Raw genomic sequence first — 17,400 nt, 5'->3', positions numbered from 1 at the left:
ATGTCTGTCGAAACCGCGTGACCGAGAGAGGCAGGCCGGGATGATTCCTTTTGGCTGATGGACATGACCCTTGGCACATCCGTATCGAGCACAATGTATCGTCTCTTTGAGAACGACATCCATCTTACGGCCCTTAGACGTGCGTGCAGCTGCTGCGCGTGTGGTCGCAGCTGCTGACATCTCTGTGAGGGTCGGCCGATGCCCGGTGACCGCCACGTCCGACCAAGCCGGTAACACGGCCCTCGGCCGGGGTTTGCCGCAGATGGCGCCGGCGTGCGTGCGTGTCTAGCTCCTGTTCGTTCGGCTGCCAGCCGTCGGGCGGCGCTGGTGGCGTCAGCTGCGGCTGTCCCCAGGGCTACCAGAGCTTCGGACAGGTCAGTAGAATGTTTGGCGATAGGTAGCTAGGCATTTTGCTGTTGGACATGCTGTATTTTACCGTTATTCAGCTTTGAAAACTATGTTTCGGTATGTCGGTTTAGTAAGCTACGTTATATGATAAAGCGGCTTCGCTGGGTTAGTCGAAGGTGAGGGTAATTTCTACTCGAAGCGCCTGGTTCTGTTTTCCATGAATCACACTTCGTATCGGATCATCTGTGACATCCTCGATCGCAGCTGGGACTTGAGGAATGTCCTAGTAATGCTCCTTGTCTCGCGCCATAAATCATTCGCACTCACATCCGTATTTTACTGAAATGAATCCCATGCCATGCACACAGTCTAACTCCTTACGCCTGTAATAAGATATGATGACTTCTGCAGGGCCTGACGTGTCGATTTGCTCCAACAGGGCCGCTGTATACCGACCATCAGGGGTCTAACGTGTCCATTTGCTCCTACAGGGCCACTGTATATCGACCATCAGTCCGGCTGGTGGCGGCTGGAGCTCGCAGCAGACCTCCTACAGTAGCTACCAGCAGTTCAACACTCAGACCGATACCAGCAACGTGATCAGCACCGAGGGCTGCTTCTCCTGCAAGGTCAGCAGCGATGCCAGCCGGAGCCTGGCCCGGTCAGCAATCAAGAGTCGGTGGATGATAGATACCAAAGATGGCTAGTACATTGCAGTCGGACGCTAACTTTCAGCTAACAATGAAGATGGCCGTGGATGTTCACTGTAATGCAATCTCTCACGCACGTAACAGGCAGGCCATGAGACCAGCATGGAGACAAGGAGAACGACAATGTGGAAAAGTGGGAACACGATAGCGCTGTAGAAGGCCACGCCTGCGGTTGTGTGATATGAGTTCTCTTCCTCGCCTCCCTGTGACCCCGCTCGGTGTACTGACCCGCCCACCCCTCCTCTCAGATAAACGGCAGGAGCCTGCGCGGCCCTTCCTCACCTCCCCCTGACCCCGCTCGGTGTATTGACCCGCCCACCCCTCCACTCAGATCAACGTCAAGAGCCCACGCGGCTCTCACTCGCTTCCCACTGTCCCCGCTCGGTGTAGTGACACACCCACCTCTCCACTCAGATCAACGGCAAGAGCCCACGCGGCAAACGCAGCGCGCCATCGCTGGACGTGGTGCGTCAGCTGCTCCGACTCAACGGTACCTACGACAGCGCAGAGCTGAACGAGGTAAGTGGCCAGTGAGGTGGTGTGGGGCAGCCAGCTCCTTAACGGGCCCGCGGCCGCCGGCGACCCATTGCGGGATTGGGTGTCGTGTAGCAGTACAGAAAACGAGTTACTGCGGTTTCGATTTGAGTGTTTTGTCAGCTTGTCTGCTCTTGTGATCTGCAGCGTGCTGGTTTGTTTTGCAGATGGACGTGGGTGCCGATCATCAAAAGAGTCACCACCACAGCAAGCACCATCACAAGAAGCATCACCACAAGAAGCATTCCGGAAAGCGCGTGAAGCTGCGCTCGAGGCCCGAAGATGGTCAGGATGCCCTCCTGATTCAGATTCAGCTTAGCCAGACGAGAAAGAAGACGAAGATCATCCGACTGCAGCCCGCTCTTAAGTACCTCCAGGTCAGCTGTGGTTCTTCGTCTTTATCCGATATTATTTTCAGGTGATGCGATGCACTTTTATATTTAAACTCTTTAAGTGAAGAAATCTGCTGAGCCTGTGTCTTCTTACGATTAGTATCTCCTCTTAACTTCTTGTTTCTTGTCCTATGAAATAAGCACATGAGAACATTCTCCGCGCGTTGTTTCTTATCTCATAATATAGGTCCGGTACTAGTTCGTACGCATCTATCAGCAGCAAACACGTGTCTTTCAGCCAGTAAGGGTCACAGGACTAGTCGCAATAAACGACATTTATTTTTAACGCTGCTAATAAATGTTTAACCCTGTTTCTAACGCTGTTAATGGAGGCGATCCACGCCCACCGATCGCCCACGCCCGCCCACCATGGAGGCGATCCACGCGTCACGTGTGCTCTGTTCCGCAGCACAACGTCCACTACTCGATCGCTTCGGGCAACGAAGCGGGCCGTTTCCTGCTGCTGACGCGCAACGACATCACATCGCTGCACTTCGTGCACAGGCAGCAGAAGCCCGGCCAGTACGACCTGGTGCTGACCGGCAACCCCATCCACCGGGTCACGGGTCACCAGGACGCGGCGCCGTTCCGCCTGCCCGTCCGGATCTTGGTAGTGGAGTAGACGCGGAGGCGACAGTGACGCCGCCTTTAGCGACGACCGTGACGTCCTCTTGAGCGGTGTGGTGCTGCCATCTAGCGGCCGCTGCCGGCGCGGTTCACACCGCGCGGCGCGCCAGGCTGGGCCGCAGGCCAGCCGCCGGTGGGAGTTTGCGTGCATGTGTCTGTGTGTCCGCGTGTGCGGTGATGGTTAATGGAGTCTGCACGTGTGTCTGTCCGCGCTCACAGCATGCCGGAGGGAGTTTGTCGCGCAAGTCGGAGTGCAAACGTCCTCATGTACGTCCGTTCACGTTGGGCGAACGGGTCTGGTGAGCGTGCGTGTCGGAATAGGTATCTGCGTGCGTTAGTAAGCATCGGTGAGCCATACATCAGAGCTCGCGAGTGTCTGTGTTCCAGGTCCGATGTCAGTGTGCTGAAGAGAGACTGAATGTGCGTGACAATATAAAGCTCGATTCCACTGCCAGTATAGAACAGTGCCATAGAGCGCTTGACTCCACTGTAACTTGCCATATGCTTTCTTATGCGGCACGAACTGTAACATCACGTCTTATGAGAACATTCAGGGCAGCAAGTGTGGTCTTGAAGCCTAACGAATCCCGCGACGTGCCTTCGACCGTGTGAGATAGTTGGCGGTGTTTGGTCGCTATAGTGCTGTTTAAACGCGACATGCTGTCAAGAGCGTGGTGTGCTTAGAGAACGGATTGACATCCAGCTGGGCTGATGACCTGTGCAGTATCGACCACGCCAAATGTTCGCGAAGCCCCAGTGTTGCGTGTAGATACGCTTCGCAACAGGTCCCGCTAGGGCATTGTGAGATGGGCAGAATGACGTCATTTAATCCTTCTCATGGCCTGATGTGGACCTTCAAGTGACGTAGGCCATGTTGACGGATAGACTATAATTACTTATGTTGCAGTCCTTATCGACGCAACTATCGGCTTTTAACCATAGCAGAATCCTGGAACTGTTACTAATATACTTTGTTTTAAATGCCCGTGGTTTTATATGCCCGTTAAAATGTCCGTGGCGCGTGGTTTGAAGCAGATGACCTGCTTCAAAATTCTCAAATTCACCTAAGAACCGCGGCTAACATACTGGGGCATGCATCTGGGTGCAGCGCGGCACCTCTGCCGGCGGCGCTGGCAGCCGTCTGCGACCTCTGTTCGACGGGCCGGCTGAGCTGAGGCGTGGCGTCTTGCGGTCCGGCATGAGCCGACGTAGCCGAATCGGAGCCTCGACACACCTCACAGGAGGGGGGGGGGGGGGGGAGGGGGGGGGGGAAACTGGCGCCACGTGACGGCGGGCCACTGTTCCGGCGGCCTCCTCAGACGTCGGACGGCCGCGGCGGGCGCCACTCGGCCTCGACAGGAGTCGGCGCTGCGTCCCTCAGCAAATCCTGTCACCAGGCTCGGCAGGGAGCACCATGGACCGCTCGGAGGCCAGGTCTGTCCAACAGAGCCGGTGTGGGGTGCCGCCCTGGGCTCGGGCGGGGCAGGGCACAGGCGATCCTGGGGCTGGGTGAACCTGTGAGGCTGCCCCCGCAGCTGCAGTTAATCAGCCACTGTGACAGCCTGTTTGTCATTGTGTCCATCTCCTTCACTATCTCTTGTCGTGCTTGTAGTGAACAACGACATGGCGTATTCTTCACTGATCGTGCTGTTTCTAATGCTAGCGGAAGCTTGTTGCTATTGCCGGTTGCTGCGGAACTCCGTAGCCATTAAAAAACTATCGTACGAAGCTTTAAGTCAAACTGCTAAGTACTACTACTCATCCCTAACTGGGCTGTGTTAAGGTTAAAGCCCAACAGATTGTAACATGTTAAAAAAGAAAACTCCGGATGGAACGAAAGATACTGCAGGAATAAGAAAGGCAAGTCGCAACGTCCGAAGTAAGAAAGAAACAATGTTTTGCAAGCTATCCTTTGAAATAACACGGATATTTTGGGTTCGCCTACATATACCTGAACTATCAACACAACAAAGTCCAGTGCAAATGGATATGTCGTAGATGACGAACTCCGTAGATGTAGATTCGGATGCATGACGTTGGGCCGCAGGGTCCAAATTCGTGTCTGAGTGTGTTATGCGTTATGAAAACATTGTCCCGATGCCGTTATTGGCATTTAATGTATGCCAGGAGAAACAGTCGCAAGGGAAAGCAGATCAGTTGGTCACGCAAGCGAATGCCAGTCCTTCATTTCGCTTTGGAAACTCAGAAAGTGAAGGTTTTTCGGGTAATGTGAAGCCATGGTTTCTGCATGGAATGAGCAATGTGTTAGATACGAATTTAGGAGAAAAATTTTTAGCGTGCGGGTGTGGGTAAACGTTTAAAAAATGCTGGGTAGATATTCCAAAAAAATCAGTATAATATTATTTGTGCTTCTTTCAGCCATGCCTAGCTTTATTCACGCTACCTTGCAATTATCGACGCATAGCGTATGTTTTGCGTGTAAACTTTCCTGAAACTCTTGCCGAGTACAGTGCTAAAAGAATACAAACTGGTTGGTAGCGAATGGTTACAGCTAATCGGTAATGAACAACAGGTGGGTATGGCATGAGCAAAGCTCCATGGGTAGCCAATGAAATGGGCAAACGAAAGCCTAAATAAAGCCTTGTGAAAGCCTCTGCAAGAAAGCATCTGTCTTGTGACGTTTCATTATAGTCATAAACTGGAAATACTTTATTATTACACAAAGCGACGGGGTTGCAGGCACGTTTTAGAAGGCTTCCATTGGGTATTGGGTATTTAAATCGGGTGGTCTCGACGCCTGAGCAGCACTACCCAGCCACCGCAGGAGTGACGCAGCCCAGGAGAAAGCGCGACGCTGCAAAGTGGGGCTCCACCTTATGACATTGCCTGCCACGCTCACATGGTTGGTAAAATGGTTGGTTTTGTTCAGATGGGGCTACTTTTCGCTGGGATAAGGGAATCAAAGCCTTCGCAGGCAGGCGGGCTACGTTTAGTGCAATCCTCAAGCCCTAAAAGTCCAACCTACGAAACGTCCACCGTCTTCCAAAAATTGGTGGAACACGATTGTTTATGTTCCGGAGGCCTGCACCAGTGTCGTCAATTTGAATTGAAAAATCCAAACAGCAGTGGGATAATGCGTAAACTTTTCATGAGATAATACAGTAGTAATAACCAGATTCCTCGTAGGAAAACCAGGAGAAGGGAAATGCAGAAACGCTGATAGTTCGACAGCACCTTTATCGGAACGAACAACAGCATTCGTCTTAATTAAGGCATATTAGTGAAATATCAACGCTTCCATATTTCCATTCTCCCGGTTTTTCTACGGGTAACAAGGCTTTTACCGTATTTTCTACGTGCATAATGCTCTTTGCGATGCATTTAACAACTTACATAATGTCTCATGAGTGTAAAAGCCGTAAGAAAGTACAATTTTCTTCTACCAATTTTTGTGCGCAAGGGCGGCAGCTCATATCTCATCGGACTTTAAAGGGACCTCATTATCCCGATTATCCATCACCCCATTACTCCATCACCTCCTTAGGATACCCGATAATCACACAGTCATTACGCCCCAAAATCAATGCTTCCGGGATGTGGTTACAACTGCTGGACTGGAATGAGGCCGCCGAAGAGGATGGCGCTTCCCTAAGTAAAAAGTGACAACGGCTAAGACAACGTTAAAATGACGGGACAACACTTATTACAAGTAGGCCCGATTCATGACTCGTCGAAGTCTTAGCTACGTTAAACTGAAGTGTTTAATTGCTTCAACATTGAGACATAGTGTTCAACTAGAGTTGCCTAAACTACAGCTTTAAACAACAACGTTCCAACACACCCAAAGACCTGCTCCTATCCAAGACGGCGATATGTTCATGCGCGGGACATGCTTGACCAGAACACAGGGCCAGATGACCGACCTTAGGAGAATGCTGCTTTCCCTTCCTTGTTCTCTGACGTTGACTTCAGGAGCGACAAGTTGCATACAAATGGACTTAAACACATATATCGCCATGTCTGTCTGTCCACCCAAGGAGCCGCCTGCCATTGCGAAGCTGCGTAATCGAGAGGGGTCAGGGCGCACATTTTCGCCAATACGTCCATTTCGTAGGTTACAAATCGGCATAAACCTATTTCTGCACATCTATACAATGCCTAGACGGAGAGCAAAAAAGCCATGTAATTTAAAGCCGTGAGCCATAAAAGCCATTGTCATGTAGTGCATATAATATGCATACAGGAAAAATATATATAGGATCTGGGACATTGGTTCTGGACCCTGGACATTGGACCTGGACCCTTGGTTGCTATTAATCAACCGTGCACATTCCCATTTTATGTCATGGCTTTCGACGTCTTGATTTCTGATGACTTACATGAGTGAGGCTCTCAAGGACAAGAGCGGATATCTCATCTCCAAAAATGATTCGACGGACACTGGCTGTACATCAGGATCTGGCTCCTGTATATCAGTGTGCGCTCACCAGACACACCAGCCGTGTCGCCACTGTGCGGTGGCGCACCCGTCCCTGCCTCGCGCCCGGCCGTAGCTGTGACGCCTCCAAGGCTCGGCGCGTCATGCGCTACCCCACCGCCGACGCATCAGAGCGACACGGTAGGGGCCGCGGCGCAGCGCCATCCGACGACGCGGCTCCACACGACGTCAGCCGTGTCACGTGACAGGCCATTCATGCGGCCGAGACGTCCCCTGGCCGAGGCCTGCAGTCGCTGCTGACGCAGGCGCCGGTGCACCGCTCCCGCAGCTGAGGCGTGGGCGGCTCGGGGCCAGCGCGGCGAGGCGGTGGCGGCGCACTGCTCCGCTGCTGGGGCGTGGGCGGCTCGGGGTCAGCGGTCGGGGTACGGCGGCGTCAGCCGCGCCCAGCGCGGCTGACTTCCATTGTTTCGCCCGCCAGATTAGGATGGTGCGTCTGTCAGCTGTGGTTCGAGCTGGCGCTGATGCAATGAATGACAATGGATTTGGTGCAGATAGCCTGATAGCCATGTGTGCTATGCATTGGTGTTCGACATCGTGGCAGCGGAAACCGACTCTGTGGTACTACTCGCGGCAGGCAAAACCCATTCCGCCTCTCCGGTCTTGCACTGCACCGCGAACTTTGACATGACCGCAATTTAGACGCAAAAAAAGGAACGAAATTTCGAACGAATTTGCATGCGAATAATTCCACATGGAGTTTTCGGGTAGTCAGCCGGATCCGAGTAGGGGTGGGGGTGGGAGTGGGGTCACGCCATCCTTCTACTGGGTTGATCAACCTTAAGTCATGTTGAAAGTGGTGGTTCTGGAAGGAGCCGGGACTCTACACGCAAAACCGCTCTTTCCCGGCGGCTGCCGTGAAAGTGTTGAAGATGGCCCCGGCCGAAACGTCTGGGCATAGTATCCCGGCTCTTTCAGAGCACCCCTTAGTGTGGCACACAGACCATCGCTCAGAAGATGACGCAGGCTTTGTTCGAATATCAAGATATATAACCGATCTTTGAGCTAATACATTATACTTTTCACGCATTTCGACGACAGGACGCCGATGCACCAACGCTCCATTTAAGGCAGCACACACTTGTAATCCGGCGCAACGAAAACTATGCTATCGTGATCCATGGTTTACTTTTATGAGGCCTGACTCAGCGATAATTCCAGAGCATGCGCTTAACTCCATTTTAACTCCCACGCGTTGACTTTTCAGAGATATGGACCTAACTCATCCCAGGTGTGGTTGACTCATAACGTGCACTCATAACGTGAGAGCGGAACCGAATGCCTGTGGGTGACAGGGGCCAGTTCAGTTTCGAACGGCAGTAGCACACGACATTACCGGTGCGTGGATGGAAATTGCGGCATCATCGCTACGCCACGGCAATACCGATGTGCCGAAACGACTGCATACGACATTTTACCCCTGCTTGTGTGCCTGGGCGTGTGCACAGTGTGCCACGTGCACCAGCGGGGGCTTCGGATCTGACCATGGTGCCGACCAGGTACCGCAGGCAGGGGCGTCACTTCATGTACCTTCGAGCGGGCCTAAGCCTCCCAATGCTGACTTGAGTCCCCTCCTCGTCATTGTGCCTCATACCTCATACCATACCAGATACCTCATCATCCCCTCATTGAGTATCCTCAATGCAAATGGGCAAAGAGGGAATGCTGGGCCACATAGACACAAAAAGATTCTTGACGTCTTATACACCAGATAGTAGGAACACTAACAACATCACTAACTGCGTCATGCTAACTTTGTGCCAAATCGTGTCCTTTAGGTATCATACATGTTTTTGTCATGCTCCCCTGATGTGTTACTCCTTCATATGTTGACCCAGTGTGCAAGTATTTTACAAATGTTTCGAATGATAGCTCCCAAATTTGTATAAAGGACAATTTATTACAACATGCGGCAGCTTATGAAAACACAGGGCCGCCCAGATAAAAGTAAATGCACGTTTTCCCCAACAGTGGCAAGAATATTTGTCTTAAAATCGCGGCTGTGGTGCTTATACAGCACGATCAGTGACAGCGATAGCCGGCAGCCATCAATGATCCCTTACTAAGATTGACTGATATTTTTTTTCTTCTATGAATTACGTAACATTACAAGCTTTTCCCAAAAAGGCAGCTCACATTAACTTAAAATGGGGCGTCATTCTTCCGCAGGGAAACTACTTTAAATCTACGGAACATTAAGCAAGTTGTTTAAAAATAAATGTAAAAAACAACAGCCCAAGTGGCCGAAATCCAGGGAAAATCAGGGTTTGGATGAAGGTTAGTTCAACCTTTTTGGCTGAGCCTCCGCACCCGATTTAGAATGGCACTCCTGGCCGCATGTGGCGGCTAGTGGCTGCTGACGGTGCTGTTGCTGGTCGTGCAAGGAGGCCGGGCGTCAGTGTACGGTCAGGAGACCCTGCTCACCTTTCATCCGGCTCCCTCTGAATCACCAATCACCGTGCTGCCGATCGACATACCACGATACAGATGACGTCATCAGCCGACCGGTACAAACCAGCACAGGTGGCGCTGCCTCCGTCTGGTGACCAGTACCACCTGACGCAGATGGCGCTGCCTCTGTCCGCCAACCGACCCCGCCCGAGGCAGATGGCGCCGCCTCTGTCCGCTAGCCGACACCATGTGGTGCGAAGGGCGCTGACGCAACTGCGCCCCGCGCCGCTAACGACGGCCGGCGAGAGCCCTCCGAGCCGGGGGCGCTGCGGTCGCACCGGCGGCGCGCGGCACGCGTCTTCCGGCTGCGGTTCGGGCTGACAGCGGAGGGTCAGGGCCGCCCCCCGTCCGGTCCACACCGGTCACCGAGCCGGCCAGCTGGCTAGGCGCCGGGTGGAGCCGGCCGGGACAGACGCACAGTCTGGCCTGGTCCGGCGGGAGTCCCCTCTCTGTGACAGGACGATCGCGAAGTATGGGAGCTCGCTGCCGCCCACAGGTTCCAGCCTGTGCCGTCGTCCTCTCGGCAGTGTACTACGGATGATGGCACATGTATTGGTTATATCGTTGGTCCTAGTGAAATGCGTGACGCAATGTGCTGCATCAGTACACTGATGGTAGTGATTCGTGACCGTGAGGTGAAGTTTTTGGATCTCCTACCCGAGACAGTTATTGATCGTACATGTGGCTGGATGATCGATGACATCATTTCCGTACACCAATGCCATGGTCCTACACATAATACATATGAGAGAGCTTTTGTTATTTCATGCTTTTGTAAAGCAAAAATAATGCTCTCCCAGGTGTGTAATTTTGCAATGCCAGGGCTATTTGTTAATGCTTCTCCGTAGACTTTGAAATGTGAGAGGTCGATTCTCAATAGTTCTCGTGGAAACGTGATTAGTGAACAGAAATATGGAAGAGCACGAGATCAGTCAGGAGCCCGATGAAATCCCAGCCTGGCTCACCTTAATGCTGGCGTATGAACATGCTTTCCTTTCCTTCGGCACCAAAAAAGGTGAGCACAACGTATCTCTTATTGAATGTCTGATTCCGTTGAGCCTGATCGCGAGCAGTGGCGAGGTAGTGTCAGACCACTCGAGTGTAGGGTGGAAAACGCACCAGACGGTGCCGTATCGACAGGGCTCGCCCCCCGCGACCTGAGCGCTGACTTCTGTCACCGACTGCTGTGGTCGGCGCGCGCGCCGGCAGGACAGCGGCGGTGGCAGCAGCGACCGTCCACTGCGGGCAGGTATTGCGCGCGCCACAGACAGCGAGCTGACATCGTCGTACGTGCTGGTGATGATACACCAGCCGGCAAAGGAGCGCGTGAAGCTGTCGAACAAGCCAGACGGGAAGGTACCGGCGCTGCGGCGCCCCTGACCGAGCGCGTGACAATGCTGCAATGCAGCCTGACCTCGCCGCTCCGCGCGGGCGTCGTGACCGCGCTCCACGGTATATGATATATGATATAGGAGGGTGTACGTTCGACATGAGGATGCTGGGCAGCGCGTCCTGCGTGGAGTCCCCGGGTGGCCACTGAGACGCAGCCGCTGTCGGACGGACCATCTGTCTCAGGCCGCTCGCGCAGCCCCGAGGAGGGTGGTGCGTAGCCAGTACCGTGGCTCGGCAGGTAGCAGACAGGCGAGCCGAAGCACCACGGCATCGGCGCGTGCACGAGGAGCTCGCAGACGCCGCAGGCCGTGTGCTGGCGCAGCGCAAGTCGTGGCAGCGGTGGCGCATCACGAACTGGAGGCGATGGAACGGCCTGAGCGGGCCTCGACCAGTGAAGCGGCGCCCCTGTCGACCAGCAACTGACAGGGCCTTGGCGGTCGGCACAGCAGCTAATGCTGGTATTGCCCGTGCTTCCCGAAATACACAACGACGAGGACCGTTCAGTTATTTATCTATCTGACATCGTAGCCCGTCCCCGGTGGATGACAAAAGCCAACAGGATATTCCTTGAGTCCGAGTCATGCAAAGATGAGAGCAATGCACAAGAAACATGAAATATGCGGTCGACACACCCAAACATAGGCATGCACACATACTCGTCATGCAAAGTACAACAGGCAATGTGGAAAGAAGGATGCATACATGAATATCAAAGGCTACGACACTGAAAACATTATATTCACGTACAAGACAACTGACGAGTCGAAGGCCAGCGACAATTAATGTTCATATTTTGAAAGAACAGTGTTGAAATTTATGGCAATTTGAAGATGCCTGCCTGAAGAAGAAGATGGATGCCTGTGACGTGATGGAAAATGCAAATAAGTGTGCATAATGGTAAAAAGATAGCTAAAAGATGACCACTTACGATCATTAAAACGCCAAAACGACCATTTCTTTGCATGCTTGAATGCCATTTTGGTTCTTGGCCCCATAGATATCATTCCACATCACACATATACGCAATTCTAGGTCACTTTTCGGGTTTTAGACGTAAATCAAAACTTAAAGATCAGTTTTGCATTGCATATTGACCAAATACGACATAGTCTCTCGTGACCACGGATTATCCTGGCTTGACCAAAGTTACCAAATGCTCGCATTGGTGTTTTCAATTGTACAGCAAATCGATTAACTGTCAAATATACACAAAATCTGGTCAACCTTATGGATTTTTAGCAGAATTGAGCGCCATGGAATCGGTCAGATAATGTCTCTTTGGCCTGACCTTTGACGCATTAAATAAACTCGAGGTTCATCAAAAGTTCCTCACAAATGCACTGAACAACTTACGTGATTCTCCAATTTGTTACGCTCAGCGGTTTACAACCGAGTGTAATCCGGAAGTGAAAGGAATCAACTACGGATGGAGGGTTTTGGCCTCGTAGTGTCAGTCCATTTTAAAAACGAACTATTCTCTCAGTGTTTCCAAATTTCTGGCAGATCTTACTCTTGCTTTTTTGTCGTTAGGTACCAATTGGTCTTTTTTCGTTTGCAGATTTAGGCCCACTGGATCAAGTTTTAAGCCACCGCAAAGGTGAAATGATAACGGGGCGTGATTATAAAGCAAAACGGCTCAGTATTATAACTTTACGGCTACTTTGGTAGCTCTGAGGACAGACCACAGGTTTTCACACCAGCTTGTTCTATTTTTCGTGCATTTCAAACTTGGTACGCACGGACTTATTCCGGCATTAAAAGCCTTTTCAGAATCAAGTTTCAGGGGCCAACAGTATGGACCTATTGATCTTATTTGCGGTGACTGAAAAGTGTGGCGTAGTTTCACAGTCTGATAGAGAAGGGGGAAGGAGGGCGGGGGTGGGTGGGTGGTCGGACTAAGCTGATCAGCCCAGCATGCCCCGAAATATTTCTTTCTCGGATTTGTGACAATATCATTTTCATTGGAGCCAATCAAAATATGTTACACGATTTTCTTGCTATTCTTCTATGTTGCCTGGATTTTTCATGAGCTGATGTGTAAGCCTGGCAGCATGACTGTGGGATCGCATTAGCAAGGAAGTTTTAAGCCATATCAACTTGTAGATGAACCCCAAGTTTATGCCGAGTCACACTCCCCCCACTTGACTTGAAACTAGGCTCTCTCACACAGGGCCCTCCCAGTCTTGGACATCATGCCCAAGCAAAATTCCATGAGATGCAGGAGGCAAAAAAGTCATTAAAAAAGATACCTGCGTGAGCTATTTGCTGCTTTAACGCTTCCCGAATTTCACCTTCGCCTTGTTCCGCGTAACCCTGAATTCAAGACATTCACAATAAGATGTTCTGTTCCTGCTTGTTTTCTTTGCTGCCAGAATCTTAAAATATCCTGCCTGCTGTGCTAAGAGAACATGTCTCGATTGAAAGCTCCTACAGCTCCAAGAAATATAACTTTGTGTAACGTTACTTTCACAAGAACCACCTACCAAAAACCAAGAGCTTAATTTTCCATCCCAAAAGTATGTAATATGTTACAAGAACGTTGTAACATCGATGGCCCTCATCTCATCTGGTGAATAATAAGCAGTATGGTCACAGTAAGACCCCATGTTATAATGAACATCCTGGTCACATTCAGACCTCATGCTATAATAAACATTCTGGTGGCAGTCAGACCTCATGCTAAGCCTGATGATTAGGATCTCACCCCGCAGGATGTCACCCCTAAACGGCGCTGGCTCCTTAAGTCAATGCAACAGCCAGCTCCACCGAGCTTGGTGAACTCAATGCAAGCAGAACAAATAGCAAACTCAGAACATGACCAGTTGATGAACATGACCGTTATTCGTATCATTCATAAATGCGCACACGTATGCATGCCTAACACTGCTCCTGCGCAGCTTCCTTGCGCCTTTTTCGCATAAATCCGCCTCTTAGCAGGGAGTGACGTGAGTCGTTGCTCATGTTCTTTGATGATAAGGTATGGCTCTGTGTACTGCTGGGAAAGTGGGGGGGGGGGGGGGAGCAGTCTTTTGGGTGGTTCATTCAGGGGTGACGGTTAGGAAAAAATTACTGTATGTAGTCCGCCCGCTACTCATAGAGCTGTACCCCATACCGACTCACTACCCATTCGTAATCAGTTGTATGTCCTTGTTATCGCTCGTGCGCTTTGTCTCCGGCCCCTTAGTTTTCAATGAGTGGAAAAGTGTCACGATAAGTTTCACACCCAAACCAAAACTTTTAGGTGGAAAATTAGAAATGAAACGTGAATGTGGAGAATTATGACTGACAGAAGCGGAAACAGTAATATTGTGTAGTATGTCTTGAAGCATCTACCAGAAATTTTGCAAAGCCATACCTGTACCAATAACTATCATTCCCCCCAAAACATATACCCGGCCCGACCCAATGGCTACTGCATACGGTACCCATGAGCTTATCCAACCCGTGAAGTCGTGCACCTGAAATAAAGTGCACACACGCGAGCGAAAAATCCGAACCAACGGTGAAGCGTTTTTTACAAAAGGTCAAACAAAGCGGCCTGAGTCAGCGAAAAACCCATATTTTGAGACATCAAGTAAATCAGCTCCGGGCAAACCCATCCGCCCAGTGGTCTTGCAAAACTTCAACTTTAGTTGGGAACGCTCTTTGTTATTTTCGGAGAGTTGAGCTGCAAGTGACTGGACCTAGGAGAGAGAGGGGGGGGGGGGGGGGCTTAAACCCCTCAAATTCGCGTTGCTGCCCTCATGCCATTTTTTTCCAGCGCAATGCGTCGTTTAGCTGGTTTCCACTGTCATTACTGAAATCCTTTACGTTTTACTACTTCACATGATACTTGCAAGGTCAGACGTGAAGCAGCGCTCAACAGTGCCTCGGAGAACAGTACAGGGGGGGGGGGGGGGCGGCGAGGGGTTCACCCCCAGGTACCGCCGGCGGGCCACGGCGGGGTAGGCTGGGACGACCCAACAAAGAACCAATCACTGACGGCCGGGATTTCCAGCCGGTGTCCTCGTCAGGCTCCCACGACCTATCCTGGACGACACGTGGCCCTCCAGCCGGGGTCCTCGTCAGGCCGCCCGCGACCTATCCTGGACGACACGTGACGCCCCAGCCTGGGTCCTCGTCAGGCCATCCACGACCTATCCTGGACGACACGTGGCCCTCCAGCCGGGGTCCTCGTCAGGCCGCCCACGACCTATCCTGGACGACACGTGACGCTCCAGCCGGGGTCCTCGTCAGGCCGCCCGCGACCTATCCTGGACGACACGTGACGCTCCAGCCGGGGTCCTCGTCAGGCCGCCCGCGACCTATTCTGGACGACACGTGGCGCTACATGAGCGGGCACCACAAGCACGCTGATAGTCGACGGGGCAGGGCATTCAGGTGTAATTACCAGGAGAAGGAGGTCGTTTTGAAGAAGAGCATGCCATGCCATGAAGAGCAAGAAGAAAGCCGATTTAGCCACCACGTGACTTAATCGGCCTCCCGCTTTGTATCTCGAAAACCACTCGACGGATTTGCTTCCTAAAAACGGCGCTCGATTACTTGCGCTACGTGCTATTATTCTGTTAATCAAGAATGCGTTTGTTTTTGCCATGGGCGAATACGCCAAACAAATGAGTAGGAATTTTTCATTCTCCGCGGAGGCATTATTTGCATCATGTACGTTTAGGTGTCGTTCAACAAACAATGGTATGCAATTTCATGGAATTTATCATAGATTCCGTCCAAATGAAATCAATAACGTTTACAGACACTCCAGAAAGGGGTGTCTAAAATACAGCTGCTGGATTTGCAGTTTATGTTGTTCCAGTGTCTTACTTTAATCATTTGGAACGGAAATATGTGCAGCCTTTTCATTCATGTAGTAGTATGTTCAGGAAATGGGCGGGGGGGGGGGGGCATTGAGCCATGCTGGGCGCTCTCCTTGAACGCTAATGCGTCCTTTTGTGCAGAGAGTCACTGGGTAAAACGGTGTAACAAACGTCCATCGACCTAAAGACCAGTGTAGCGCAGCCATCCCCTCCTGACTGATTCTAACGATAGCGCTGCCATCTGAGAATTTGCCATAGGCGATACTAGATAAACGTGGAAGGGGGTGTTCAATGTAGTATGAGACTACTGACTAGAGCAATATATGATAAATTTATGCTCTATACGCATTGAACTATACACTATTTTACTCAGAAATGAACAAGGAACACACCTATTTAAATTTGTTATGGTCAAAAAGCATGGTATGCAAATTAATAAAGCAAATTTGGTATGGTATGGTCAAAAAGCATGGTCTTGTATATATGATTATGTGAAGTTAAAGCATACAATTTTCCTAAAAATTTGGCCGTTGACTTACAAAATGGTGCCAATTATTGACCTTACAACATTCAAAATAGCACCAATAGCGATATCTCGTCGACAAAGAAATCCATTGGTGTTTTCCGCTAAGCCCTATCTTCATGAGTGTGGAAATGCCAGGGGGGAGGGGCATCGACCTCATATTAGTCCGGGTTATAAAAAACAGCCTTTCAAAATGTGTTTAAGGGAATGTTTCACGCTAAAAAACATTGAAGAGGGTATCAGATGTGATGAAATAGGCTCACTTGTTGCTATTGTTACGTTTTTAAACTTTGCTGTGACGGATTTAGGCTGCATCAAGTTTAGTATGATGAAAGATATTTTAGTATAAAGAAAGATTGGTAGGCAATCATTTTTGCCATTGGATTGGCGTACATTCTCAAAACCCATGAAGCGCTGTAATATGCGAGCCAATCTGTTTTTTCTCTCCGGAAGCACGTCAATTAGTGCAATCACTTGTGGTAAAAACTGCCTCGTCATTCCGGAGGCATCGTTGCAGTATTTCTGCGCTTGAGGAAAAATGACTTGCGCCCGCTTGATCACCGTGTTAAACAGCGTTTTCCTCCCGGTGGGTAATTTACCTTTTAGTGCGCAACGAGGCGAGCAGAACAGGTCAAAACAAGCGGCAGATCCATGTGGGCGCCACTGGGCCATGCCTCTCGCTGGGGTCCCGAAAGGGCCCCATAGGCCCCGAAGGGGGCCATAACCGGCCGATTGGAAGTTCTCGTTTAGACACAAACACGACAAAATTGCATTCTTTGGACCCCCAGTCGACCAAGAACAAGTCAAGTGAACAAGCAACTGTCAAGAACACGTAAGTGAAAGTGAAGGGCCTCTAAGCTGGGCAAAATCATTATTAGCTGATGGAGATGGTGGTGATTGGGGAGATTTTAAAGTTCATCACGCTGTCCAGGGGTCGTACGCTATTGCCCGAGGCCATACATGTCCATTTGCCTGGTCAAGCCGGTCATAAAGAGCCTCCTTTGTTGATCTTGACTTCTTTGCTTTTGTCCAAAGTTATCTACGCTGTTGTCATACGTAACTTTGATATATTCGTTATATTTAGTAGGCAACTTTTTGAATATTTTATATATTTTAGGCCATATATGCTAATCTGTCAGGGCACTCTTGATTGGTC

General features: G+C 50.7%; 2 protein-coding genes across 2 annotated transcripts in view; both read left to right on the top strand.

Annotated features, from left to right (window-relative positions):
* LOC119101828 (fibrillin-2-like) overlaps nucleotides 1-3,593 on the top strand; it is a 4,224-nt gene extending 631 nt beyond the window's left edge. The window contains exons 2-6 of the mRNA XM_037225254.1: nucleotides 263-374; nucleotides 840-977; nucleotides 1,473-1,577; nucleotides 1,760-1,969; nucleotides 2,394-3,593. Of these exons, the coding sequence (XP_037081149.1) occupies nucleotides 263-374; nucleotides 840-977; nucleotides 1,473-1,577; nucleotides 1,760-1,969; nucleotides 2,394-2,606 (778 nt within the window). The 3' untranslated portion in view covers nucleotides 2,607-3,593. The remainder of the gene's footprint in view (nucleotides 1-262; nucleotides 375-839; nucleotides 978-1,472; nucleotides 1,578-1,759; nucleotides 1,970-2,393) is intronic.
* Nucleotides 3,594-16,782: 13,189 nt separating this feature from the next.
* Nucleotides 16,783-17,400, top strand: part of LOC119101826 (transcription initiation factor TFIID subunit 12-like) — a 1,863-nt gene continuing 1,245 nt past the window's right edge. Inside the window, 1 exon segment of the mRNA XM_037225252.1 lies at nucleotides 16,783-16,830. Coding sequence (XP_037081147.1) covers nucleotides 16,783-16,830 — 48 coding nt within the window.

Source organism: Pollicipes pollicipes, unplaced genomic scaffold, assembly GCF_011947565.3.
Source record: "Pollicipes pollicipes isolate AB1234 unplaced genomic scaffold, Ppol_2.1 Scaffold_4881;HRSCAF=5763_pilon_pilon_pilon, whole genome shotgun sequence".
Taxonomy (NCBI): Eukaryota; Metazoa; Arthropoda; class Thecostraca; order Pollicipedomorpha; family Pollicipedidae; genus Pollicipes; species Pollicipes pollicipes.
The sequence above is the reverse complement of the archived record's forward strand: the minus strand, read 5'-3'. Positions and strand labels throughout refer to the sequence as shown.